Source organism: Pantherophis guttatus, chromosome 8, assembly GCF_059756535.1.
Source record: "Pantherophis guttatus breed Tessera chromosome 8, ASM5975653v1, whole genome shotgun sequence".
NCBI classification, from domain to species: Eukaryota; Metazoa; Chordata; class Lepidosauria; order Squamata; family Colubridae; genus Pantherophis; species Pantherophis guttatus.
The window spans coordinates 17,881,471-17,907,319 of record NC_142070.1 but is presented as its reverse complement, the minus strand read 5'-3'; the positions used below and the strand labels follow the sequence as shown (position 1 = coordinate 17,907,319).

The 25,849-nt window shown below is 38.5% G+C and overlaps 1 protein-coding gene across 3 annotated transcripts in view; it reads right to left on the bottom strand.

Moving 5' to 3' along the window:
* SMARCAD1 (SNF2 related chromatin remodeling ATPase with DExD box 1) overlaps positions 1-24,399 on the bottom strand; it is a 43,230-nt gene extending 18,831 nt beyond the window's left edge. Inside the window, exons 1-9 of one of the 3 annotated variants that reach the window (XM_087875287.1) lie at positions 24,311-24,399; positions 17,493-17,822; positions 15,000-15,174; positions 12,305-12,479; positions 11,563-11,626; positions 9,381-9,472; positions 8,263-8,346; positions 7,746-7,830; positions 5,080-5,468 (exon numbers count right to left, since the gene is read on the bottom strand). In XM_087875287.1, coding sequence (XP_087731413.1) covers positions 5,080-5,468; positions 7,746-7,830; positions 8,263-8,346; positions 9,381-9,472; positions 11,563-11,626; positions 12,305-12,479; positions 15,000-15,174; positions 17,493-17,733 — 1,305 coding nt within the window. In that variant the 5' untranslated portion in view covers positions 17,734-17,822; positions 24,311-24,399. Of the gene's footprint in view, positions 1-4,454; positions 4,857-5,079; positions 5,469-7,745; positions 7,831-8,262; positions 8,347-9,380; positions 9,473-11,562; positions 11,627-12,304; positions 12,480-14,999; positions 15,175-17,492; positions 17,823-23,947; positions 24,212-24,310 lie in introns of those variants that run through there. The other 2 variants (XM_034440486.3, XM_034440488.3) reach the window with 2 other exon arrangements.
* Positions 24,400-25,849: the final 1,450 nt, after the last annotated feature.

Genomic DNA, 25,849 nt, shown 5'->3' with positions numbered 1-25,849 from the left:
TTCTAACACCATCCTTGGAAATAAATCTGATGCTACAGGTTATTAGTTTGCAGCATGCCTGTTTCCTATTTTTAAAAATTAAAACATTTGAACATTTGATAAAAATCAGAACAGAAAGGTTGTAAGGTCCTATGTAAAGTTTAGGGAAACACTTCCTTCTAATCTTGACGCTTGTTTAAAAATTAAAACCGATTAATATTCATTCTAATTCAGCTGTAATGTTATGATGGGGAACAAGAACCATAATAACAATGGGAATCCCAAAGCTTATTTAGCTCTTAGCCAAAGCTAATGAATTATAGCAAAGCATCTTATTTTATGGATTGTTGTAGCAAAATAACAGAATAATGGGATATACACCATTTCATCTTGTAAAATGTTAATTATTTAATTTATACCAACAATATTCATTAATTAACCTATTGTGAAGCGCATTTCAGCTCTTCCTTAGAAAGTTGTGGCTTTTATTTGGCAATTCTTTTGAACTCTCTTAAATTGTTATGAAATATGCTTGAATTTAAGTAGGATGGAACCGCTAAAATTTTACCCGTAAAGATGGTTTAATAGGTTAATTAACATTTTCAATAATTATTTTAAATGCCTGAAGGCCAGATTGATGTTATGAAGATTTGTAATTTTTAAATATTACACCTTAAGTGAAGCCATCTGTTAAAAAAACCACCCAGTTTGTTTCATGTTGCATTATCTCCATCTGTTTCCAAGTCTTGAGTAAAAACAAGGAACATCTTTAGCCACTCTCCAAAATAAATCTTATTAATCATTGAAACATTCATCTTGTACAAATTTAAGGCAGATTAAACAAATTCCATTTTGTATGCACACAACCCAAGTCAAAATTATGCATTCCAATCTTCCACTGACTACAATGAAAGTGATAATATATTGGTAAATAAAAGTTTCTATATAAAAGCACCCGAAGACACAACAAAATCAGTTTCTGAGATTTCATCTAGTGCAATATAACAATACAGACCAGAGATCTTCAAACTTGGCAGCTTTAAGGCTTGTGGACTTCAATTCCAGCTATGCTGGCTGGAGAATTCTGGGAGTTGAAGTCCACAAGTCTTAAAGCTGCCAATTTTGGGGACCCCTGATATAGACAATCAACTGAATAGACAGTTGAGCCCTAAATTGGAAACTGAGCATTTATATATCCAAAGGTTGTGTTCTAGTTATCTAAAGGATCAGATTTATTTATCCCTTTAGATCAGGCCTGTCAAACTGGTGGCCTGCGGGCCGAACACCTCAGCTCTACATGATTGAGTTTGACACCGGTGCTTTAGCTATATCTAAGTAGCCATATTTGTAGGTTGGGCCAGTGAAATTTTTAAATCCAATTTCTTCATTCAACTGTGCACCAACTGATGAATAACCTTCTAATAGATTTGTGCCTACTTTGATTCAAGCACTCAATCAGCCCTTTAAAAATTATTTCAAGTTGCTTTTTCATTTCTAGTTCTGTTGACTTTTTAACAACATATATTATCTTAAGTTTCTTAACCTATTATTTTTTAAGGTAATGTTTATTTGGTGATGAAATATTTTGTTAAATATTGTTTTAAATTAAATTAACTAAAACAATATCAATGGCTATAAAAGCCAACACAGTCCTTGTGACTGCATTAACAGAGGAATAGAATTAAGGGACTGGAGGCTAAAAGATATGAAGAATGGTTATAGGAATTGGATATGTCTAGTTTAATGAAAATAAGAACTAAGGGTGACATGATAGCAGTGTTCCAATATCTAAGGGGCTGCCACAAAGAGGAGGGGGTCAACCTATTCTCCAGAGTACCAGAAGGCAAAAAGAAGCAATGGATGGAAACTAATCAAGAGCAGAACCAATCTAGAACTAAGGAGAAATTTCCTTACAGTTATCAGTGGAATGATTTATCTCCATATGTTGTGGGTAGTTCAACACTGAAGGTTTTTAAGAAGACCTTGGGTAACCATTTGTCCGAAATGGTATAGGGCCGTGATGGCTAACCTTTTTGCTGGGGGGGAGAGGGGAAAGTGGGGGGAGCGCAGGGGTGTTGCGTGCGCATGTGCCCACACCCATAATTTAATGCACCCCGTGCATGTGCACACAACCCCCCCCTGCGCTCCCCCCGCTTTTGGCATGCGATGGCACTGTGGGCCCGGTAGGCCCGTTTTTCACCCTCCCTAGGCTCCAGAGGCTTTCTTGGAGCCTGGGGAGGGTGAAAACAGTCTTCCGTCCCCACAAGAGGCCCTCTGGAGGCCAGAAATGGACCATTTCCCGACTTCCAGAAGGCCCGAAAATCAGCTGGCCGGTGTGCACATGCGCACTGGAGCTGAGCTAGGGCAACGCTTGCATGCCCACAGATATGGCTCCGTGTGTCACCTGTGGCACGCGTGCCATAGGTTCGCTACCATGGGTATAGGGTTTCCTGCCTGAGCAGAGAGGTGGACTAGAAGACCTCCAAGATCCCTTCCAACTCTGTATCTGTTATTCTGCTGTAATGGACATACATACTCATTGTGGCATTCCTTTTCAAGATAAGAAATGCTTTGCTAAGTGCAAGATAGGATATAATATACTATAAAAGGTATTAAAATATGAGGCAGAAAAAATAACGATCTACTTTTCGCCAAAACCATTCACCTCACTTCTCCAAACATCTCTAATTATCCCTACATCAGAGGTGGTATTCAGCCGGTTCGGGCCAACAGGTAGCGGCGACTGCAGGTGGGCCTGCCTACTTACCCCAGTGTAATGCTGTCCTATTTAGCCATGTTTTCAAGGCCAGGCACATGTACAGAAGGTACTCGCGCATGCGCCTTCTGCGCATGTGCCTGGCCTCGAAAATGTGGCTAAATAGAGCAAAGCACATGTGCGGAAGGCTGGGCACATGCGAAGGCCTTTCGTGTGCACGAAGCAAACATACGTGTGGCAAACCGGTGATAAGAATATATGAAACCCACCGCTGCCCCTCCTCCTCCAATTCCATATGCTGCTTGACATGTTGTGTTTTGTTCTTAAGTTACCTATATCTATTTTTGAGATATGGTTCTCATCAATTCCATTCAAACTTTAACTCGATGGAGTTATCTATTACAAATGGCACTCATTTTGTTCTAAAACTTATACAATGTTTTACGTATTCATTACTAGACTAATTACTGAAAAAATAGCTGTGGCCAATTGCAATAATTAATACAGAAACTTTATAAAAATGTATTTGCCATATCCAAAACTAACCTATGGTTTACATCTGATTAAGTTTGCATACAATAACTGTCCACTAACTTATACAATTCAAATTCTTGCTGTGACATAAATTCATTGTGATTCTTTTATTGGATTTTTTTAAAAATATTGCAAGCAGTTTTACTTGATAACGGAACAATTTATAAAGCAAAACTGGCATATGAAAATTGTAAGTTTATAGTCTCTTTTGGCATATTTATGCATTATTCAAATTTAAAAACGACATATAAAATTATGAATCATCAAATCCATCTCAGCTCTTAAGACTTCACATTTAAAATTAAAGTTGTTTAACGTCTTTGTTAAAAAGAAACTGGAATACTTTCATTTTTTATTGATATTTCGCTTCGAAGTATGACTTCTTCCTTCCCCCGCAAACACTGCCTTAATGCATAGTAACAAAAATGCTGGATAGCTGAATTGTCGGCTGTCAGCATTTTTAGAAGTTATTTCTTCTTGAAAACTCCCAAGAATACAATTTGCTGAATTTCATTAATATTAGGGCATGTTGTTACAGAAGCTAAGTAAATGTTTTGGTACTGACAAATGAATCCTTTATGAAAGAGGTTTAAATTAAAACAGGCCTACACAATTTAATTCTGTGGAACTATTTCAAAGAATGGCAGCCCTTTAGCAATTACTATTGCAAAGAAGCTGTTGAGACAAAACTCAACATGTTTCTAAAGGACAGATGTTCTGTTCAAAGTTTAAGACTTCAGGCAAAACAACTTCAGAGGCAACACTGCTGTAAAGCTATCTGCGTGTATTTTTCATGTACGCACTTTAAAATATACCCCCAAAAAAGTATATTTTTTTTCATTCAAAACCTGACCCAAACAATTTAGGGTCCAATAGCTTAACTGCCTAATTCAGAACAACGCAGCATGTATAGAGGTAGGGTTTAAAAAGTGCTTAAATGCTGTGGTCTCAACTCCTAGAAATAATGTTTTAAGGAACAAACATCAGAAGAATTAGATAATGTAGTTTACTTCCAACAATTTATCTAAAACAATGACAAATAAAACTCAGAGAGACAAAATACCAAAATATCACAATTTTTCCTTTGAAAAATTAACAAACAAACCCAATCACAAAGTCACACCTCTAAAACTAAAGATTGTTCGTTTTGGTGGAACAGCATGAAATAAAGTTACTGAAAACATTTTTTTAAAATTATGTTTGGAGCAGCATAAAAAGTACTCACCAACACATATGCTTTCTTTCTTTCATTTCCATGTCAAGACCTCAAATTTGTTTTTGAAAGTTAAAAAAACACTCAAGAAAATTACCAAAATTGCTGAATACTAAAATTAAAAAATCAGCAATGAGTTAAAATGAAGGAATCAAAAGAAATAAGAAAAGTTTCTTCATCAACTGCTTAACCCACTTATTATCCTGGCATCTCAATCATGAAGAAACTCTGCAAGTTGGTTACCGATTCTCTGAGGTAACTGCAGTTTAAAAAAATTGCCATATTCTTCATTTCTGTATGGTTTTTCAGGAGATCAGGAGACACTACTAGCAAACAGCAGCTTCACAAATGAAAGCTCCAAATTCTTCTTCTGCAGTAAAGTGAACCAAGTTTCCGAGCTCAAGAATTAATGACAGTGTTGCCAGCCAATCAGCTTCTATTTTTCAAGAAAATCATCCCTTAATGCATTCAAAGTGAGGTCATCTGACACTGTTTGAAATGCTACTGGCTTAGAAGAAGCAAAGTGTTTTAGCTTGGTAAAGCGACACATGTATGCCTTCTTAGTAGGAAGACATCCCTAGAATATATTATATGCTATTGATTTTTTAAAAAAAATAAGGAAAGAGTTCAGACTTACCAAAGTTTCCCAGCTATTAAAGGGACGGAGCTCCATTATTCTTTGAGCCTTTTTCTGAGAACACTGTGGAATCAAAGTGAGTTCACTAAGAGAAGCATGTTGAAGAAAACTAAGAATTTTAGCTCGATAACCATCTTCCATCACTTCGTCACCACTGCTATAGTCCTCATCAAGGGAGCTACCGGCTTCCGAAGCAGATTCGTATTGCACTTCCTGGGAGTCCTTTTTAGTACTCCAAATTTTCTTCTTTTTTTCCTTTTTCCTGAAGCCATTCTCAGAGGTTTTGGATGATTTCTCTTTCGGCTTCGTATTGGTATCTTTCTTGTGGGGAGCGGCATTATTAACTGAGACGCTCTTTCCATTTGAAACTTCACTCTTTGAAGGTGCATCTGTATATATAACATAAAAGGATGGAGACAATTTGAAAAACGAGGACAATAGCAAAACCCATTGAATCTAGCAGGAGTCTAAAAAAGCATCATGAAGTTGCTTCTGTTCAAATTTAATAACTTTTTAGACTCAGTACAGCTGTCTTGCCCCATGTCAATCATATCGAAATGATTGAAAACAGTCAAGAGAACATTTCAGAGCAATATTTGACATGTTATCTGACAAAGCACTGCAAGAAGCAGTGAAAATCCTCCTTGCATTGTGAGTATCACACTGCCAATGAATGGATATTGGGAGGACATGATATTTTTCTACTTTGCAGCATGAAGTATTTTTACTTCACCACATTACTCCGTTAAATAAGTGCTTATTAGAGATCATAGAAGAGTTTCAATCCTAGCAAAAGAACATGGGTAAAATACATGAGAGGGGTTTGAGAAATTTCCTTCGTTCTTGAATATTTGCTTCGCTTGAATTTTCGCAGTAAGTCAATGGAGACTGATTGGATGGAATCCAGGAATCTTTCTTTAAAAATGGGTAAAGTTTCCAGGCACAAAAACTCAGTTTCCTCTTGAAAAGGCCTCCTCATTTAAATATGAGTCACAAATGTCTACTTTTAAAGGTGGAAAAAAATCTTCAACTCCACAGCCTTTGGGGGACTCACAAAGCATTATTTCATTTGCCATACTTTTTGCCATCTATACAAAGCTGTGAAGCCCTATCGTATGCATTCTATCATTCTGGGGAAAACATTTATCTTTCTACATTATCATATTCAAGCAAAGCTTTGCAGCTGTCGTTCTAGTGCCTGGAGTCAGTATTGGGCTATAGGATAAACACAAGTTGAACTCAGAAAGATGGAGAACATAGGTGGTCCTCATATCTAGGAATCAGATGAATATCCTCTTCTAGATGACTTACCACATTTCTGAAAAAGCATACTAAGTACATAGCTTCTCAATTAAGGCCTCGCTGAACTTGAGAAGAAAGAACCCTCTGAGACAAGAAAGGTTTCAAAATATATGTAAAGCATAAAAACATATGTGCTAATCGTTCCTGACTCTAGGGGGCATTGCTCATCTCCATTTCAAAGCCGAAAAGCCAGCGCTGTCCGAAGACGTCTCCGTGATCATGTGGCCGGCATGACTAAACGCCAAAGGTGCACGGAACGCTGTTACTTTCCCACCAAAGGTGGTCCCTATTTTTCTACTTGCATTTTTTACGTGCTTTTGAACTGCTAGGTTGGCAGAAGCTGGGACAAGTAATGGGAGCTCACCCCATTACGTGGCACTAGAGAGTCGAACCGCTGAACTGCTGACCTTTCGATCGATAAGCTCAGCTTCTTAGCTACCGCGTCCCTAAAATATATGCATTAAAATATATGTATAGATATGCAATATTGGCGAATAGCTGTCGCTCGGGTATAGGATGAGAGTGAAGGTTCGTTCTCTGAGCTTGTGGATTGGTTTCCAAATGTTTCATCTCCAGCAGAGTAAGGGCCCTTATAAGCAGAAGAACACTGACACTGACATCCCCTAAACTCCGCTGAAGCAATTACCTAGCCTGGTAATGAAACGTATTGGAAACCAACCCACAAGCTCGGAGAAAGAACCTTCACACTCATTATGTATAGGTAAGCTATATATATATATATATATATTTGCTGAATCTTCTGAAGTTTTAAATGCCTCAGAAAGAAGAAGCAAGAATCTTCAATCAGAGGAGAACATATTAAAGTGATAAAACAGCAGTATATTTGCTTACAAGCTTACTTCAAGATGCTGGAGCTTACCTTTAAAGTCCTAAATGGTTTGGGACACAGTACCTAAAATACCAATTCTTCTTACTCTAAGTCACTCGTGTTTAAAGATTACCAGAATATGCTCTGCCACCAATTCTTTTAGCCAATTCTTTGTTAGAATGAGACAGAGCGCTTCTTCCATAATGACACTCAGTCTCACTTAACCACACCATGTCACGAAACGGTGTCTGGTTAAAATTTATTTGTGTAAGGATTTTCCTTTCTTCATTTATTAGGTGTATATTTTTACTATGACGTCTTATATTTTTATTGCATTACTGTAATTTATTTTGCTTCTTTTATGTTAAGTCCCGATTCACTAAATTAAACAAAATCCATACAGAATAATTTTTAAACCTCTTTCAAACCTTTCATTAGAAACAGAGTATGGATCTCGCTGAATATGTGGGCAATAAAAAAGATGCATGCTTACTCAGTTAATGATATATACTAATTAAAATAAAAGTATCTTTACCCTCTTGATCTTCCATAAATGCTTTTAAAGAATCCAAAGCTTCTTGATATATCCAGTTATGTTCCTGAAGTACATCTCTCAGTTCCTAATTCACAAAATAAATAAATCCTGCATGATCACAGGATTAATAAACCATATAAAACACATACAGAGATCTTGTTATCAAAACTGCGCCTAAGAATATAGTCTCATCTAAAAAGCAGTTCAAGAAAGAATCCCGGTATTGAGAACTATAATGTACAGCTTGCTATATCTACAAGTGTCTTTATATTTTATCTAATAATTAAGACTGAGATGCTATAGCAGTACAAAAAAAAAAGTCTCAGTTTCAGTGAAAATTTATGTCAGACTGAAAACTTGGTTAGGGAAAATTGGAATGTCCCTATTTACAGTTTAAAGTGCTCCAAGTTCCTAAAGGTATATGTGACAGATAAGACAGATATGCAATCTTTAGTGATGCTACAGATCTATTTGTAATATTGGCCTAAAACATATACTGTGCCAAGTAAAACCATACCTCTTTATGTAAACTTGGAAATTCTTTGTGCAATTTGCTTACTAGATGTTCATGCTTTTCCCCCTCGTTTTCAGGATTTTGCAACTATGGTTGAGAAAAAAAAAGATCAATTTTATTTTGCAATTCAGCTCTACCGTTTAGATTAGTAAACAAATACATGTACATTTATGCATTTTATAAAAGAATTCAAACAATCCTACAAATATATAATACAAATACATCATCATTTAATGAAAAAAAATCAGTGACCAGAAAACCCATTTAGGTAAACTAGCACTGCTTAATGGTTGCATCAATACATTATTTTTCATAAAATTAAACTAGCATTTCTGATAAGGTGGTGAAATTTTGAAATTCAATTTTCTCTGAGAGAGAGGGAGAGGGGGGGAGAGAGAGAGAGAGGGAGAGGGAGAGAGAGCTGTAACTATACCTAAAAGCTATAGCTTAATCGGAGTTATGACTATATGTTATTTTCTCTCTCTACTTTCCACTGATTCAGTAAAAAAAAGATTTTAATCAAAGACAGGTGTAGGTAGTCTAGTGACAGACTGATATGCAATCTTTAGTGGTGCTACATAACTCTAGGGTCCCAGGACTTTTGGAACCCGTCAGAAAACACTCCAAGTTGATGCCAAATTATATTTTAGAATGTAACAGGAGGAAATTCTAAAATAGATCCAGAGTAATCATATAACATCCAGTTATTTAATTAAATTAATTTTAAATCAGTTTTTTGTCCTAGCTCCACCTGCTGCTTTATCCAGCCATTGTATCCCATGCCTATCATCGCTATCAAATACAGACCATGGTACAGAAAAAATGTGCAATCAGGCTCAAGGCAATGTTTAGCATTATTAAATCCAAGCAGCCATATCACCATAAACTGAAGACATGAAATAGATGAAAAATGTACTTAATAGTACAGGAAGCAGAGCAAGATCCTTATATATTAAGCCGGTATCACCAACAAAGACTTCTGGGTCTGAAAGAGGAATTTTTCCACTTCTTGAATAGAGTTATCAGAAGTTTAGTGAAGTTTACTATCTTCTGCTTTTGCTACTGAGTTCCTCCCTTAGCTTGGGTTCTGGTATTTATAGAAAATATGACCAAATGCTCACAGGATCAAGTCTTTTCTTTTTTGCACTTTGGTCATCCTTATCTTCAGAATCATTCATTGCACCTTCTTCAATCTTTCTCTTTCGAGATCCTCCTTTTATAAGTAAAAAGTACATTGAATTAATATTTGAAAAGGACTTTCTGTCTAATATCTAAGTGATTAGGGTTATTCGTATTATTTCAGGAATAGTTAAATAATATAATAAAATTATGTTGGACTGGCTGTCTTATTTAAAAATGTAAACTTAACTCACAATCATAATTCTCTCTTTAAAATGAATAGTACTGTAGAACAATTAAGATTAGCCTCCCACCTCCATGTTTTGAAACACTTATTTCTTACTAGCTGAATACCCGTGCTCTGCTATGAAACTATGTGATCAGGCTTGATAAATCGAAACTTACAGCTTGAAAATTAATGAGCAGTTACAATGGGCCTCTCCTCTCCCCTTCTCTCCCTCAGCCTTGCCCCCCAGAAACAACTCCTACCCTATTCCCTTCTCTCCCTCAGGCTTGCCCCACAGAAGCCTGTCCTATGCTATCCCGTTCTCTCCAGAATTATTTTCAAGTTGGGAGGGGGAGTAGAACGTCTAACTACTTAGCATCAGAGCGTGTTATAATAATATAGGAAATACTAGTGCTCTGATGGTCATTTCGAAAAATCCTTTCTTAGTGAGCACCTAGAAGCCAAGAGGAACATACTTGGCAAATTTCAAGTTTGTAGGCTTTATGGTTCTGGAGATTTTGTGATTACGGCGTGAGTGGTTTTCGCTTTTATATATATATATATATATATAGATCCATGTTCTAGACAGTATTTTTAGTTCTGTTCATGTACAGGCAATATATAATTTACAGTGTGAAAGTTGTATATCATTTAATGGCAAATATTGCCACAAACACAGCTTTTTGTCTTTTCTTCTCACAAACTACAATTCAGATGAGTGTGTGAGCTCAGTATCTTCAATATATAATGTCATGTATCTATTCATTACACTCCCCCCTCTTGATTTTAAGTTAAAATTATAATAAATTCTAGTGTGTATAAACACATTTGCTCAAATTAAGTCACAGTCCAATGTGCAGTAAAAACATTAGGCTGCTTCATTCACTTGAACATCACTGGCATTGACAAAATCACCATTAGTCAATTGCAAACTACAGCTTTACTTGGAATAGCTTACGTCCTGCAATGATACAAGCAATATTATTAAACAGCATCTGCATATCCCCAAGTCTTGGGAAGGACATTGTAAATAGATAAAAATGCCAAATGTATGTGACAGACTGTGTGACCAACCATCATACAAATTCTAAATCTCTGTTAATATGATAAATAATACGGAAAATATTACATGGTAATAGTACCATTAGTTCAAATTAATCAAACAAATTAATTACATTTATTTTACGTTGTTTCATTTTCACAATGTAATCAATTGTCGCCTTTCAGAAGAAATGAATAATTTCTCCCCCTTCGACAAATAGGTGTTCAATAATTGAACATAAAACTTGGTCATTGTTTACAGACTTGTTTATTCTTCCCTGACTCTTTGTACACATGAATATACCCACTATAGTGTCTTTGTCAGTTACTATAAAAAAATCTGAAATTTTAGTGTTATGTTAAACCTCTATTTTAAAAAAACAGAAGCTGAGGGCAATGGGGAAACAAAGAACCAGATCGAAACAAAACATCTTTGTGAAGTATTTAAACACTGTAAAATTGAAAAAGCATTTTGTTTAAAGTACATCTACAAGGTCTCAATTTAAGCAATTTTAATAGATTTCTGTACATGCAGTATATTATAAAATATATTTTAGTTTTAGGATACGTTTATATGCGTAAAATGATGGTTTTAATTTGTTTGGTTTCTGAAAAAAGTTACATGCACAGTAGGAACTAACCACCTGTTTGTGCGTATTTAGCAATGAGTGACACTTAGTGACTTCTCATAACTTTGGAAAAAAGAATTTAAGAACATGTGACATTAGGTATGTAACAGAGTTGTTACTATTTTGACTCTCTTTGTATACAAGTTTCAGTATTTTATGTAAGTTTTTTGTTAGTATTTGTCAGTAGGTCTATATATTTGAACAATAATAAGATGATGTGATGAAATAGTTATATCAAAAATGTCAATTACAAAAAAAGAGAAAAATAAATAAAAAATAGCCATATACCTTCATCAAACAATTTTAGACCAGCAGCTATAGCTTCATCCATAGTATTCGTTGATTTTATGAGCTACAAGAAGAGAAAAATATTTTTCTAAATTTAAATTATTATTACTTTAAAATTTTGCTACGAAATTCTATGCATTTTTATTCAGAAATGCAATATACAGTATATGTGTGTGTGAGACAGAGACGCTGAATACATCATTGTTATCCTCTTTCTAATACAGGCAATCCTCAGCTTAAAGGTAAAGGTTCCCCTTGCACAAGGTTCCCGACTCTAGGGAGCGGTGTTCATCTCCATTTCAAAGCTGAAGAGCCAGTGCTGTCCAAAGATGTCTCCGTGGTCATGTGATAAGCATGACTAAATGCCAAAGGCGCACAGAACGCTGTACCTTCCCACCAAAGGTGGTCCCTATTTTTCTACTTGCATTTTTTATGTGCTTTTGAACTGCTAGGTTGGCAGAAGCTGGGACAAGTAATGGGAGCTCACCCCATTATGCGGCACTAGGGATTCGAACCGCTAAACTGCCGACCTTTCAATTGACAAGCTCAGCTTCTTAGCCACTGAGCCACTGCATCCCTAGTCCTCAGTTTATAACCATTCATTTAGTGATTACTTACATTCTAATTAAGGCTGTTGAAAAACAGGGAAAGAGAAGACAAGAAATCTCTGACAGAGATTTATCTTCAGACATTCAAGGTATGTCTATGGATATTTCCTGATAATTATATTATAACGCTGTACCTCTAATAATGCTTGGTCACTTTTTTGTGGGAAAAGTTCTTTTAGTGTTTGGAGTTTACAATAATTCAGATCCTCCTCCTCCTCTTCCTCTGTGGATTCTGACATTTCAGCTGGACTATTTCTATGGAGAGATTGTGATGATTCATTCTCACTTTCATCATCAGAAGGTTCAGAACTGTAAATGTGGAGATAAAATATTATGACAATTTTTACTGTAGAATTAAAAAATATATCATACAATACATAAACAGACATTAGGTAACAATGGTTAGTGGTTAGAAGGGGCTCAATCAAAAAAGCAGGAGCAATTTTTTATTTTCTTTAATCTAAGATTATTATTTTTTTGCATTCTTTTTAAAATGTAGTAGGGTTTTTTTTAGATCAGGATTTTAAGTCCCCAGCCCCCAGGCCGCAGCCTGCAATTGGCTGTGGCCTATTCGGAACAGGCCACCCATGAGGTGGTGAACAGGTGTGTGCATGCAGCTCCACTTGTGCCAGCGGTGAGCGCTTGCACAAGAAGCTCTATTTGCATGAGTGGCGAGCACTCACACGTGAAGCTCCATTTTGGAATATTTTATTCTAGTTATATTTTTTTCTGATTTCATTTCTGATTCAATATTCCATGTTCAACCTACCTCCTTAGAAAAACAAGCAAAAAATAAACCTGAAATATTCAAGACCAATATATCAGAAAGGCAGATTGTCAACCTATGGGAAGAACATTTAAACATTAATAAGAAAAACTTTTCTGGAAAGATCTAATGTATCTTAATGTATCTTATCATATTAGCATCTCCCTTGACAACTTTCACAATGTTACTAATTATTTATTTATTTATTCATTTTATTATTTAAATTTGTATGCCACCCTTCTCCCGAAGGACTCAGGGCGGTGAACAGCCAAAATTAAAATACATACAATATAAAATTTAAAAATAATTTAAAAACAGAATTAAATCGAATTGGCTTCCCAAAAGTTAAAACCCATTACCCTTAAAATAACCCATTAAAATTTTAAGCCAGCCCATCTTGCTGAAATAGGAAGGTCTTCAAAGTTCGACGGAAGGTCCGGAGGTCCGGGATCAGTCGTATTCCTGGGGGTAGCTTGTTCCAGAGGGCGGGTGCCCCCACACAGAAGGCTCTCTCCCTGGGGGTCGTCAGTCGACATTGCTTGGCCGACGGCACCCTGAGGAGGCCCTCTCTGTGGGAGCGAATTGGCTGGTGGGAGGTTATCGGTGGCAGAAAGTGGTCTCGTAAATAACCGGGCCCTAAGCCATGGAGCGCTTTAAAGGTGAGAACCAGTACCTTGAAGTGCACCCGGAAGACCACCGGAAGCCAGTGCAGCTCGCGCAGGCAAGGTGTCACATTCTGGACCAGCTGGAGGTTCCGAGTGCTCCTCAAGGGGAGCCCCATGTAGAGAGCGTTGCAGTAGTCCAGGCGAGAGGTGACGAGGGTGTGAGTGACCGTGCATAGGGAGTCCCGATCCAGAAAGGGACGCAACTGGCGTATCAGGCGAACCTGATAGAAAGCCCCCCTGGCCATGGCCGTCATATGCTCTTCTAAAGACAGCCGTGCATCCAGGAGGACACCCAAGTTACGAGCCCTCTCCGTGGGGGCCAATGACTTGCCTCCAATAGCCAGCGATGGCACCAGCTGGCTATATCGGGACGCCGGCATCCACAGCCACTCGGTCTTGGAAGGGTTGAGTCGACGCCTGTTCCTCCCCATCCAGACCCGCACGGCCTCCAGGCACCGGGACATTAAAAACAACTTTATGGTGAATCTCTGTATTTTATTCAGAACTATATCCATTAAGTTCACATTAAGTACCACCTTATTACCTTTATGCTGAAAATTTTGTATTGTTTCATAGGAAATGTCATGCCCATGTCGGCGCATGCAACTGCGGAGGAAGACGACTGAATCTGGAACTGGAGCCAACAGAGATTGAGGGGGCAGCTTCATTGGCTTCGGAGGAAAATGGGGAGGAGCAGGGCCAGTCAGGCCAGGGATTTTCAGAATTAGGCTTGTAGGCAGGGAGGAACAGGGGCTGGATGACCAAGAGAGGCTAAACTGTGAACATGAGAGACACAGCTCAGGCAATGAGCAAGGACCATCCTGTCCTGATCTGTGAGCACGGAGAGTGGAGAGAAGGTGAGAACAGCGCAAACTAAGCCAGCTACTCAGGAGGAGAGCACCCCACCCCACTTCATAAGGCATACCTGGGGACTGAGACTTAAGGAAATTCTGTGGGGAGGGGCATTTGTCGGGAACAAACCTGAATTCCTGGAGTGTTGAGTGCTGATATTTGAACTTTCCTGGATTTCGTGAAGTCTTTCTAGATTTCTGGATTACCTTCTGTGGTCCCTTGCTTCCTGCACTCTTCAACTTGCCCTACTGGATTTATTGCTGTGCAGCCATGGTGGTCACAGTGTTGGGTTGGACTATTTGCAGCCAGAGGCTGCTTGAGGTGTGTGTGTGTGTCATCACTTTGCTCTGGGACTTGCCAGAAACGTGGGAGCATTTGGGGAAATTTGGAGCAATAAAGGGGTGGTTTGAACTGCAAACTGCATGTATTATCTCTGTGCCGTGCCCCAGATCATCACAGGAAACTTGAACATCAAATCCTAAAGATTCCAGATTGATTTTTAATTTTAAAATAAGCAATTAATCTGAAAGAAGTTATAAAACTTACATTATAATAACATCCCTTCTAGAAACCGAGGATTGCTTTGTATTTTTGCATTTCCCTCGTACTTCTTCTTCATCTTCACTGTCAGATGACAATTCAATAACATCTTTCTTAGATTTAAAATACTTTGATAGCACTGTCCTCTTGGATTCAGGAGTTTCTGGAATACTGGAGTCATCTTTGGAAGCAGAATGAATGATACAAAATATACATTATTCATAAATCGAATTATAATGCTTTTTGTAACTAACTGTATTTTGTGATACAATGACAAATAAAAATTTGTTCTTAACTCTGAATTCTTAACTCAGAGAATTCTTAACTGATGGCAGAGACAAATGTGAACACACAAAGTGGCCTATTTGATATGCTCCCCTGAAGCATAATGAAAATTTATTGACCAGCTGTAATAGTAACAAATGGCTAGAAAGATTTACTGATATAGCAAGATGGAAATCAAGAAAGAACTTGCAACTTGAAGTGCACTGGACTCAATAAAACATAGCTTACATATATATGCTCTATATTTGATAACAGTTCCAATGAAATATGTGCTTTCCCAAAATTTTCTGATTTATATAACTATCACCAAGCCTGAATCAAGAATATTTTATTCTTGATTTTAAAATAGGTGCACCAAAGCATTCAATAAATTCAGAATGGATTAGAAACAGACATCTCATCGAACAAGAACAAAAAATATGTTTTTAAAGATTAATAAAATTTATAAATAAAATAATTGTTTTATGATTTTGACTTGTAATGTAATATATGAGACCAAGGAAATGGAAAATTTTGTTTAAAAAAATCAATGCAACAAGCTCCGTTTAGAAGAGATTGAATGCCACTTAACTGGCAAAACCGCCTACTAACAAAATCATCTTCTAATAAAAACTCCATCTTACCTGAATTGAGACTTATCTAATATTTAGGTTACTTATAGATATACAATCATTTATAAGGAATTAACATCAGACATATTAAATAATTTATATTATTTATATAACAGGTTACATTGAACATGTTCTGAAATCAGAGACAGGCAATCTGATGTTCTTCCCAACTGTCCTATATAGTCACAGGGGCAATCCATGCAGGGAATTCGATAGATTACAGAGAGAAGTTCCCTAAAGATGGGCTCCAGCACAAGTCTGAAGGCTCCGGGAAAAAAACCTCTGGTCCTGGTGACCAACTCAGATTGAATCTTGTAATTTAATAACTATCTAGTTTTCTAGAGAATACCAGTATTTTTGTTTTGGAGTAATTTATTTTAAAGTAGATCAGTAAAGTGGTGTACATAGGATCTTGATTACTGTATTTTCCGGCGTATAAGACGACTTTTTAACACATGAAAATCTTCTCAAAAGTCGGGTGTCGTTCTTCTGTAACCAGGCTGACCAGCCCGAAAGGCTCTGACGAGCCTTAAATGGCTCTGACGATCCCAGCTGAGTTGCCTGCTAATCAGGCAACTCAGCTGGGATTGCCAGAGCCATGTAAAAGGAAAAAAGTTTTTTTCTTTTACATGGCTCTGGCGATCCAAACTCTGACGATCCCAGCTGAGTTGCCTGCTAATCAGGCAACTCAGCTTGGATCGCCAGAGCCATGTAAAAGAAAAAACGTTTTTTCCCTTTTACATGGCTCTGGCGATCCAAGCTCTGACGATCCCAGCTGAGCTGCCTGCTAATCAGGCAACTCAGCTTGAATCGCCAGAGCCATGTAAAAGGAAAAAAGTTTTCCCCCTCCAGCTTGCTTACCTTAGCTGCTAGTCGCAACGCTTGCCTTGCTTCGCTTGCCTGAATCCATTCCATCAGCAAGCAACTCCCTGCCTGCAATCAAGCAGGCAGGGAGTTGTGGACGTCAACTCCCAGAATTCCTCAGCCAGCAAAGCAAAGCTGGCGGAGGAATTCTGGGAGTTGAAGTCTACAAGTCTTAAAAGTTGCCAAGGTTGGAGACCTCTGTTCTATTGGGTAAGTTTTTTTCCCCTTTGGGAGCTTTAAAAAAAATAGTTAATTGGGGTTTTTTTTAGTTGTTCTTTTTTAGACCTAGGAAGTTTTAAATTTCGCTTTCATATAAAAATAAAAATAAAATAAAATAATATTTGTGCAGCTTTCTGAGATTTAGTGTATTTCTGTAGTGTTTCACTCTAACTACACAAACACACAAAATCTCACAAAGCTGTATGTGGAATTTTGTGTGTGTAAAGTGTGAAAGTTGTTTTTTGGGGCTTTTTGTGGCTGTGTGAGGTTCCTGCTTGTTGCAGGAGCCATTTTGGGTCTAGCACAGCTGCTTTTACATTGTGGGTGAGCCAGTTGATGTTTTTTAATTTTTATTTGGTGTGCATTGGAAGAGGGGTAGTCTTATACGGCAAGTATAGCCCAAACCCTATATTTTAACAGGAAAAGTCGGGGGTCGTCTTATACGCCCAGTTGTCTTATAGGCCGGAAAATATGGTAATTTATACATTAGGGGAAAAAAAAACAAAAAAACAGGATTTACCGGTTTCCTCAGACACATCAGATGCTGGAGAGGTTGGTCCACTAGTATGATCATCATCATCTTCTCCACCAACAGTAATAGCATGATCTTCTGAAGGAGAAGGAATTGTAGAATTCTTTCTTATAGTACTGAAAGCAGTGGGCTCTTTCTGATCTTCAGGAGAATCTGAAGATGGAGCATTTTGTCCTTCAACGTTGGCCTTCTTCTCAAAGCGAAAGCGGTCCAAATTAAACAAATTCATGATTTTCGTGCTTCACTTTTGCCACAGTTTATAATGTTCAGTTTTAAATTTGCTGGGAATTGTAACAGCCCCACATAAATAAAGTGTAACTGGAGAAAAAATAAGGCAGGCTATTAATGAAGATAATCAACGATATAATGTCGTGTCAGGCGTGTATTTTACCAAGCTTCAGCTGTGTTTAACAGTCAGCACTGCTCTATGGTTGTCTTAGTTTTTTCAGACATTTCTTTCCAAACTGTTTTAATGCTGTACATTTTAAGACAAATTCCTTCATTGCAAGATGCTAGGAAAATGCTTAATGTTTACTTATTCTCTTCATACATTCCTTAGGTGTATTCTAATTCTTTATTCTAAGATTAAATTAATTTTAGTGATTTTTATACCATAGAATCCTATTTTTATAAGACCCTTTAAAGCATGAGTCCTGAAAAAGCAGTATAGATCTTTTTTTAGATGAATACGGAGGAGTCCCTATAAATCAATATTAGCTTTTTCTTCCCACTTCTACTATTCTTGCGTGCACATGTGACACTAAGCCAAGATAAAATATCTGTTTGTTGACTAAGGTAGAATTTACTTAGTTAATATATCATACTAGGCCATTAGGCATAATTTATGAACCCTAATCATGATTCCAAAGAGCACTCTAAAACAAAAACAAATAAACACATCCCCTTGGGCATTTTTACAGACAAAAATATAAGTACAATTCATTCCTCTGCAAACATTTAAGATTTCAATCAGGGTAAAATTTAGACAAATATTGTGAAATCTGGTATTTGGGTCATTAGATAGCCATTCCACCAATAATCTTGTACATACATACTCATCATATTCCCATACCCAGACAGGAGAATATGATACCCACTCGAATCTGACAGGAGAAGCTTAAAAAGAATCTCTGCAAGTCTGGAGAAAGCCTTGGCTACTTTTGTGATTCAGAGAGAAAAGTACATGTTCTTGCCTAGTATTAAAAAAACTTCATTTGAAGAATTTGCACAGCTACTTATCTCAAGCAGTTATTTGGCAGCCAGACTGGATAATTAAATAGATATAGAGTACTGAACTATTGTCCTGATGCAATATCAGTCTGTTCAGTCAACAATGTTATGGAGCCAAAATATTTACATTAGTTAAAAGGTTTCAGTTTGAGATGCAGAAAACACAAGCTCATCCCCAACAGCCTGCACCCGTCTACAACAGTGAAGGGAGTCAGGGCAGAAAACATCTTGCAGCCAAGAAGGCTCCACACCCGTGTGCACTATACTGGTGACTCTGAGGACACAGATAAACCTCCTAGTGGGCTCAAGGACTCTCTAAAAGAATGCCAATGTTTAGCTATCTGCAAGGAATATAAATCCTTCTATTCACTACCACCCAGTCAGGGGCTGAAGAAGCTTCTTGGATGAGAAACAAAACGTCTTAAAAAAACAAACCAAAAAACCCCCCAAGAATGTCCAGTTGCCTCCTGAAAAAGCACCTTTGGGACACCATGACCTGGATGACTGAGAATCTCCATACACAGTTAGTCAAAAGGGTGTCAGCATGAAATAAAGATAGAAACTAACATTAAGAAACCACTACAGGGAAATTTCCTTATACTGGTGGTCCTTGAGTTATTGGGACCAGAACAACTGGGACCAGAATTTCTATTGCTAAGCAAGGAGATTATTAAACGAGTCATACCCAATTTTACAACCTTTGTTACCACAACTGTTAAACAAATCACTATAGGTGTTAAGCAACTCATGCAGTCATTCGGTGAATCCTGCTTCCCCCGTTGATTTTGCTTGTTGTAAGCCAGCTGGGAAAGTTGCAAATGATCATTCTGAAGGCTATAAATCTTCTAGGCCCTCTTTCGTTCTGACGGCTAAAAAGATTCATAGCTTTCAGAATGATCATGTTCACCTTTTAACCTTCCTATTAGAGACTATCAAAGATCTGACAAAATCATTCATTTGTACTTATTGTATGTATAAATCCGCAATTAATTTCACCCTTTTCCCTCTGTGGAGCCTAGGAGTATATAAGCAAATGTTCTAACTCTGAAAGTGCTGCCGATAAATAAAATTCAAATGCACTCACAAAGTTTTTATTTTGAAACTCTGACCCAGACTATGAAGGTTGTGGCACAATTTAGTACAATGTCCAAACATTTAAAAAAACATTCACCTTCTGCATAACACAAAGAAGTTTATGTATTTGTATAAGTTCACCATCTCCCTTCACAAAACTGTTAGTCTCAACACTTGAGGCCCTTTAAATAGAATTGTTATGTTTCTAATCTGAGTAGCCTACATGGAAGGCCCTAGAAAGAGCAAAGCTGAATATATTATATTATGGAAGTATGTACAAAGAGCTTCGCTTCACTTTAATGACAGTGACTATTTGTATGCCTAGAAAACACCTGAGAATTTGAGGGTGAAGAGTTTCATTTATCCTCTGTCATTCCAGCTATCATTTTCTTTCATCTTGTTGAGATTCTGAGATTCCAAGAACAGCAGTTTAACAGCATCATGAGCTTTCTTCCCATATTCAAGATCTGCAGTTATAGAACAGGGGTGTCAAACTTATGGCCCACGGGCCAGATGCGTCACACGCTGGCCACGCCAACCCCCATTTTAATGAAGGGGGAAAAAAGTTGCGATACGTCATGTGACGACATGTCATCGTGAGTTTGACACCCATTACAGAAGCTCTATGCAGGAATGTGCTTTGACTGGGAATGTAGCCTTTCGCAAATGTACATTTTTGCAAGGTGGGCTTGCAACATGAGTCTTTGCAGACTATTGTCATGCTTTAAGTCAGTGGTTCTCAACCTTCCTAAGACCATTGAAAATATGTGTTTTCCGATGGTCTTAAGTGACCCCTGTGAAAGGGTCATTCGACCCACAAAGGGATCGCGACCCACAGGTTGAGAACCACTGCTTTAAGTTATCCTTTCACGGTAGACAATGTAATGCAAAGTATAGCAAGCAAATGAGAAATAGTGGACGAAAGAAATTAACCACAGAAAAGAAAATGCTATTTTACAATAGCTAATTTACAATATGCCACTATTAACTGTTCTATCCAATACCTTTTTATCCTTTCAAACCATTTCCTCTACAATAGATATACATTGCCTTCCACATTTTAAACTTTCAGTCCTCTCTAAGGATGTCAACACCTCCTCCATCTGATCACCATGCCCAAACTTCCTATAGAACCATTAACTCTCCATTCACGTACTTGAAATCTTATTCATTCTCTCAGTATGACTAAACAACTTCAAGGTACTTTTCTATTGTGGTCACTCACTTTTCAATCTACTGATTCATCCCCTATTCATTCTTGACTCTCTTTACTTATTTTATCGCATTCATATTAAGTACAGGTAGTCCTCGACTTACTACCACAATTAAACCCAAAATTTATGTTAAGTGAGTTTTGGCCCATTTTACGATGCCACAGTTAATTGAATCACTGCACTTGTTAAATTAGTAACATGGTTCTTAAGTGAATCTGGTTTCCCCATTGACTTTGCTTGTCAGAAGATTGCAAAAGCTGTTCATGGGACCCAGGACACTGTAACCGTCATAAATATGAACCAGTTGTCAAGCATCCAAATTTTGATCACATGGTGATGCTGCAACGTTCGTAAGTGGGAAAAATGGTCATAAGTTACTTTTTTCAGTGCCATTGTAACTTTGAATGATCATTAAATGAACAGTTGTAAGTCGAGGACTATCTATACTACATCCGCACTGCATTAAAGTTACTTTTATATTTTTCATGACATAATCAATTCTTATTTTCATATAATAAGGTAGACGGAAGCATGATTTTATACGCATTTTAAATTCTTTTAATAAATGTTGATCCCCTGCTACAGACCACAAACTACCTAGAATTTTATTATCAGCATTTGTATTTAAAATTCCTTCATTTTTCTATTTTCAGGGAACAATCTACCAAGATTCACATAGCCATTTATTTGCTGTATATGTTCCATTTCCAAAAAAATGTTCCATTTTTTTTCTGTCTGATACAACTCCCTCAATCTTTTTGAAACATTAATTTGCAGTTCCATATTCCCTTAACATTTTCATATGCTAATACTTTTTTAAAATATTGACTCTTAGCCAACACGGCATCCTCTGAATGTACACGTATATTCATGCCTTCAACCAACAGACCTCTAACTTCACCCCAAGAAAAGGTTTATCTAAAAAATACATATTAAAAAATCAAGGGGCATTGCCTTATGTGCTCTCAATATTGAATCATTGGTTAAGCACTGAATTTATTCTCACGTACTTTATTTCTACTATAAAACAGTCTGCAACCAACCTTCAACTCTGTATGCATATAAAAGCACCCCATAATTCAAACCCACTAATTTTTACAAATACAGTCATTAATACATTTTTATCATTTAATCAAACTATTTTAAATCGTCTCTACAACTAAACCAAGACTGCACATCCTGCTATGGCAGGAAACCTAGATTATTATATTGCATAACATTTTGCATATGATCAATGTAAAGGTAGTCCTCATTTAGTAGTGATCACAAGTGGGATCAGGAATTCAGGCCGCCAATCTAAGTGGGCCTAAATGAAACTGTCACTGTGCTTATGATCTTCATTCAGCTTTCCTTTGCTTTACAACCAGTAAGGGTCATCAATGCAAGGACCGGTTGCAAAGTTTTCATCACCACCCTAACTCTCTAGATGAGGCAGTTGCAAAGAGGACTTCCTATGAAAAACAGTTATTACCAACCTGCCTTCCATTGAGGACCTGTATACTGCACGAGTCAAAAAGAGGGCTGTGAAAATATTTACAGATCCCTCGCATCCTGGACATAAACTGTTTCAACTCCTACTCTCAAAACGATGCTATAGAGCACTGCACACCAGAACAACTAGACACAAGAACAGTTTTTTCCTGAATGCCATCACTCTGCTAAACAAATATTTCCCTCAACACTGTCAAACTATTCACTAAGTCTGCATTATTATTACTATTAGTCTTCTCATCATTCCCACCACCCATCTCCTTCCACTTATGACTGTATGACTGCAACTTTGTTGCTTGTATCCTTACGATTTATATTGATATTGTTTCCTGATTGCTTATTTGTACCCTATGACTATCATTAAGTGTTGTACCTTATGATTCTTAACGAATGTACCTTGTCTTTTTATGTACACTGAGAGCATATGCACCAAAGACAAATTCCTTGTGTGTCCAATCACAACTTGGCCAATAAAGAATTCTAATTCTATTCTATTCTATATTCATCAAGTCGCTTCAAGGCTTGCATTCCCATCCATGACCAATGGATCATTATTTCACTACACAGTCAGCACTCTCCTTTTGTTTTGTTCTTTTTAAAAAAAAAAAAAATGCATGCCTAATAGCTACAGAACATTTTTTTTTTTAATCCTGCTGTTAGATAAGATTTATTTCCTCCAGCTTGCCTGGTGACAAGGGGCAGATAACTTCCCACCCATCACAAGGGCATCTCTCTCTGATCTCATCATAAAGGCGTTCCTCCTCCTCCTCCTGGCCTGAGGGCAGATCATCCCTTCTGGCATGATTATTTATTTATTTTTTTCCCCCTTTTGCTTCATCGTTGGTTAGGAAACGGGGTTCCTCCCGCACATCTAATCTCCTAACGGCAGATTTTTCACATCATTATTCTCCTCCTCCATCAATCAATACACAACTCTCTCTCTCTCTCTCTCCGATGCAGCACCGTTTCTCTCCAGAATCGGGCAGGCCTTAATCGTGCCCCCCCCTCCACCCCGTCTCTCGAGGGTCCCCCCCCTCACCGCTTTTCCGCCCCCCCATCCCTAATTCCCTATTTTATTCGGGTTTCCCCCCCCCCCTCTATTCCACCATCTTCCCTCATCTCTCCCAGCCTCCCCGTCCGCCTTTCCTCGGGATCGCTTGCTGGGGTTTCCCAGCCAATCCGGGGTTCCCAGCCCACCACGATCATGAGAGCACCTCGGGCACCCCCGTCCACGCCAGCGGCCCCGACTCCTCCCGGCCTGCTTCTCTTCCTCCCCCCCCCCCAACGCCTCCCGTGGCAGAGCCGAGAAAGAGATGGAGACAAAGACGGGAAGAGGGAGGGGAGGAAGGAGAGAGAGAGGAAGCCGGGCGGGCGGGCCGGCGAGCGAGCGAGCATCCTTCCAGATAAGTCTCCGGCTTCCCGCGCTTTCCTTACCGCGGGCCCACGCCGACCCGGCAGGCAAAGGAGCGCTTGCAGAGCGGCGGCGGCGGGAGAACGAGCTGCGGGGGTGAGGCGCGAGAAGGAACCCGGCGGCAGCGGCAGCGGCAGCAGCGGCAGCGATGACGCCGACAACAGCGACAAGTGATGACGATCGAAAGGACGCGCCGAGCCCTTTTGCCAGGAGCCGGGCGGCCCTGGATTTTTTTTTTCAGAAAGCCCGCTAACCACCCCATCAAAACGACGCTTAGTGATGACCTCATTGGTGTGTTTCCCTCCCCGCTCCCCCCCCCTTCCTGGCCCGTTCCCTGTGATAAGCATCCCGTTGGTCCAGGTTTTGTTTTGGTTTTTTTTCCCCACCTCAATAGCCGAGGAGGTTTTTCTTTACATTGAATGGTGAGGATGATGTCCAAGCGTGCGGGACGGCTGAACAAGCGGAGTGCGCAGGCGCAGTTCTCCGCGCTTGCCTCGAGAAGAGATTTAAAGTACTTCATAAACTTCCTTGTGTACAGTTAGAAATAAGAATAAGAATAAGAAATAAGGGACCTTGGAGGTCTTCTAATCCAACCCCCTGCTTAGGCAGGAAACCCTACACCGCTTCAGACAAATTGTTATCCAACCTCTTCTTAAAAGCTTCCAGTGTTGGAGCATCCACAACTTCTGGAGGCAAATTGTTCCACTGATTAATTGTTCTAACTGTCAGGAAATTTCTCCTTAGTTCTAGGTTGCTTCTCTCCTTGATTAGTTTCCACCCATTGCTTCTTGTCCTGCTTTAGACAAGAGAATAGCTTGACTCCCTCTTCTTTGTGGCAATCCCTGAGATATTGGAACACTGCTATCATGTCTCCCTTAGTCCTTCTTTTCATTAAACTAGACATACCCAGTTCCTGCAACCATTCTTCATATGTTTTAGCCTCCAGTCCCCTAATCATCTTTGTTGCTCTTCTCTGCACTCTTTCTAGAGTCTCAACATCTTTTTTACATCGTGGCAACCAAAACTGGATGCAGTTTCCAAGTGTGGCCTTACCAAGGTGTTATCAAGTAGTATTAACACTTCACATGATTTTGATTCTATCCCTCGGCTGAGTTTGAAGAATTCCTTGACTTACAATCTTTTGTGATATTTAAAAGTGGTCGGATTTCAGTTCAGTGCTGGATAGTATGAGTCACAAAGGAATGTTCCCCACTAAGTTTTGTGTTGTTTGTGGCGGTATCCACAAACTCCTGATGGTTTCCGGCTTGCACATGCCCGCTCGTCACCTGGTCTTCCGGTTTCTGGTGCACATGCGTGTGTGAAGACCAGCTGGCCGGCGCGCATGTGGACACTAGAGATCAAAAACTCAGATTCTCTTGCATGCATACCAAGGAGCTGCTCTTCCGGTTTCAGCGCTCCCACGTGTGTGTAGACCAGCTGGCTGGTGCGCATGTGCGTGCTGGAATACAGAAGAGCAACCGGAGAGATGGCTCTGCGTGTCACTTCTGGCACACGTGCCATAGGTTCAACATCACTATGTTAGACTTTGGTGATTTCCAGCCAATTTTTGGTATACCTCAGGGCATTTACCTGAGATAACAAAATTTATATTCTGTTCTGGTATGTTTTGTATATGTTCAACCAGAAAATGCATTGAAACATAATGCAGCAATCAAGAAATGTGAAAAACTGTTGAAAAATTAAAAGCACTTTTATAAAGTATTGAGAAATTGAAGATTATACCAAAAGCAGATGCAGAGCAATAGAACAATAAAGCGAGGAAGAGAAAACACAAACTAAAATGGAGAGGATTATTAGTCACTCTGCTCTAAAGGTAAGCTGTCAAACAGTAGAAAATGTAAAGCACAAGCCAGGATGTTTATCCTATTCCTTGAACAGAATGTATATTTTAATGTGTTTTTTAC